Source organism: Sinocyclocheilus grahami, unplaced genomic scaffold (assembly GCF_001515645.1).
Source record: "Sinocyclocheilus grahami isolate Dianchi unplaced genomic scaffold, SAMN03320097.WGS_v1.1 scaffold2101.1, whole genome shotgun sequence".
NCBI lineage: Eukaryota > Metazoa > Chordata > Actinopteri > Cypriniformes > Cyprinidae > Sinocyclocheilus > Sinocyclocheilus grahami.
The window spans coordinates 48487-50167 of NW_015507280.1; the positions used below are offsets into that span (position 1 = coordinate 48487).

Below are 1681 nucleotides of genomic sequence, written 5' to 3' on the forward strand. Positions count from 1 at the left end.
ATGAGTGAAGTATAAAGCCATGTTTAGGCTACATAATGAATAATAGTTATGCAAACAAATGTTACAAATATGACAAAAATGGAAACCTTTGGATTCTTTTGGTATGAGACAGGCTTGTGAGCCCAATGCCGTTTCAGTTTTGCTTGACATGTGTATGCTGTTTATAATGAATGCCACTATAGCCTAATTTGTGTTTTATTTTATAGTTTAATATATAATTTTATAACAACTTATTTTTCATTCTTGTTCTGTTCTGAATACCGTTAAATTTAAAATAATTGTTGTAGAGTGAGGGGAACTAAATAGGCTGTTTGTATTTACCAGTATTTTAATATACATATATATTACATAAATTATTGTAGCCTAATTGTTTGCAATTACAAGGTTAACAGGTGTTTTTGGAGTAAGATTAATTTCTCTTTCACGAGATTACTTCCTCTTTATGACCAGGGTTTGTTTCTCCGTGTCGTAAACTCTAGGGGCGAAGCTTCTGAATCGTGTTTTTTTTTAGGGGCGTGATATTCAAATGACGATTGTTTTCTGCCGCCACATTTATCAATGTGCGATCAAGCGTACGATGAGATTGGCGGCATACAAATGTTTCATGAATCACATGTGAACTCTGTTGTAAGTTGATTTGTGCACACGGATCTGCGCTCGTTTCTATGTTAGATTGATAAATGAGGCCCAATAAGTGCAGCTCTTCCATGTGTCCTCTCTTTGATCAATCATCTCACCAAGATGTTAACTTCAGTCCGACAACTCACTGGCTTTGTAAAAGTGCTACAGAGATCACTCAAGCATCGTTTCAAGGGGATGTTTGTGAATGTTGGAATGGAAGAGTCAGCTGAACATCCAGGAGAATTACCTTTTGCAGAAACAATCTACAAGTTTTCTGCACTACTGGACCCTAACTTCTGCCTCTTCTGGCTTGACCATGATGTGCTAGCAGCTGAAGATGTGGAGAATAAAGTGAAGGAAATACTACTGGGTAAGCATATTACTATTAGAAACAAACATTTTAATAATATATCAGTTTACTGCACTGTATTTTAATAACTATCCTACAATGCATAATCATTCTTTATTTTGTTTTCCAGACATGACGATATCTGAGATGGAAAATGTCTCCCTCCCTGTGGGCAGTAGCAGTGGAGATGATGGCCAGAAGGAACCTCCAGCAAAGACAGCTCAACTTTTCATGGGCTACCACAAGAAAAAGAAGAAGAATGTGACCAGCAGTGATATGACAGAACTGAATGCATATGTCAAGGCAGCATCAGAGGAGGATGGCACTGACTGCATGAAATTCTGGAGTAGGCATATGAAGGACTTCAAAAAGCTTGACCATTTGGCCATGAGGGTCTTGGGAGTAGCTGCAACCAGTGCACCAGTTGAGAGGGTGTTCAGCCATGGAGGACTTATCATGAGGCCCAATCACAGTAGGCTTACTGCAAGCACCCTGTAAAATTTGATATTTTTGAAGAGCAATGCTGTTTTAAAATAGTCTATTCAGGTAGACAACCACACGCTTAAACACCCAGTTTACTCGTTATATCATCTAAACACATATCAGAAAATTTCTTAAGTTGTTTTTTTTTTTGTATAAAGCTTGTTAAAAGTTTACACTAGGTTAAATGAAAAATTTGCATTAATCTTATTCAGAGTTCAACTAGTCAAA

General features: G+C 37.1%; 1 protein-coding gene across 1 annotated transcript in view; it reads left to right on the forward strand.

The window, feature by feature from the left end:
• Window positions 1-1468, forward strand: part of LOC107574046 (patched domain-containing protein 3-like) — an 11355-nt gene extending 9887 nt beyond the window's left edge. The window contains exon 5 of the mRNA XM_016260519.1: window positions 1101-1468. Within this exon, the coding sequence (XP_016116005.1) occupies window positions 1101-1468 (368 nt within the window). The remainder of the gene's footprint in view (window positions 1-1100) is intronic.
• The last annotated feature ends 213 nt before the right edge of the window (window positions 1469-1681 follow it).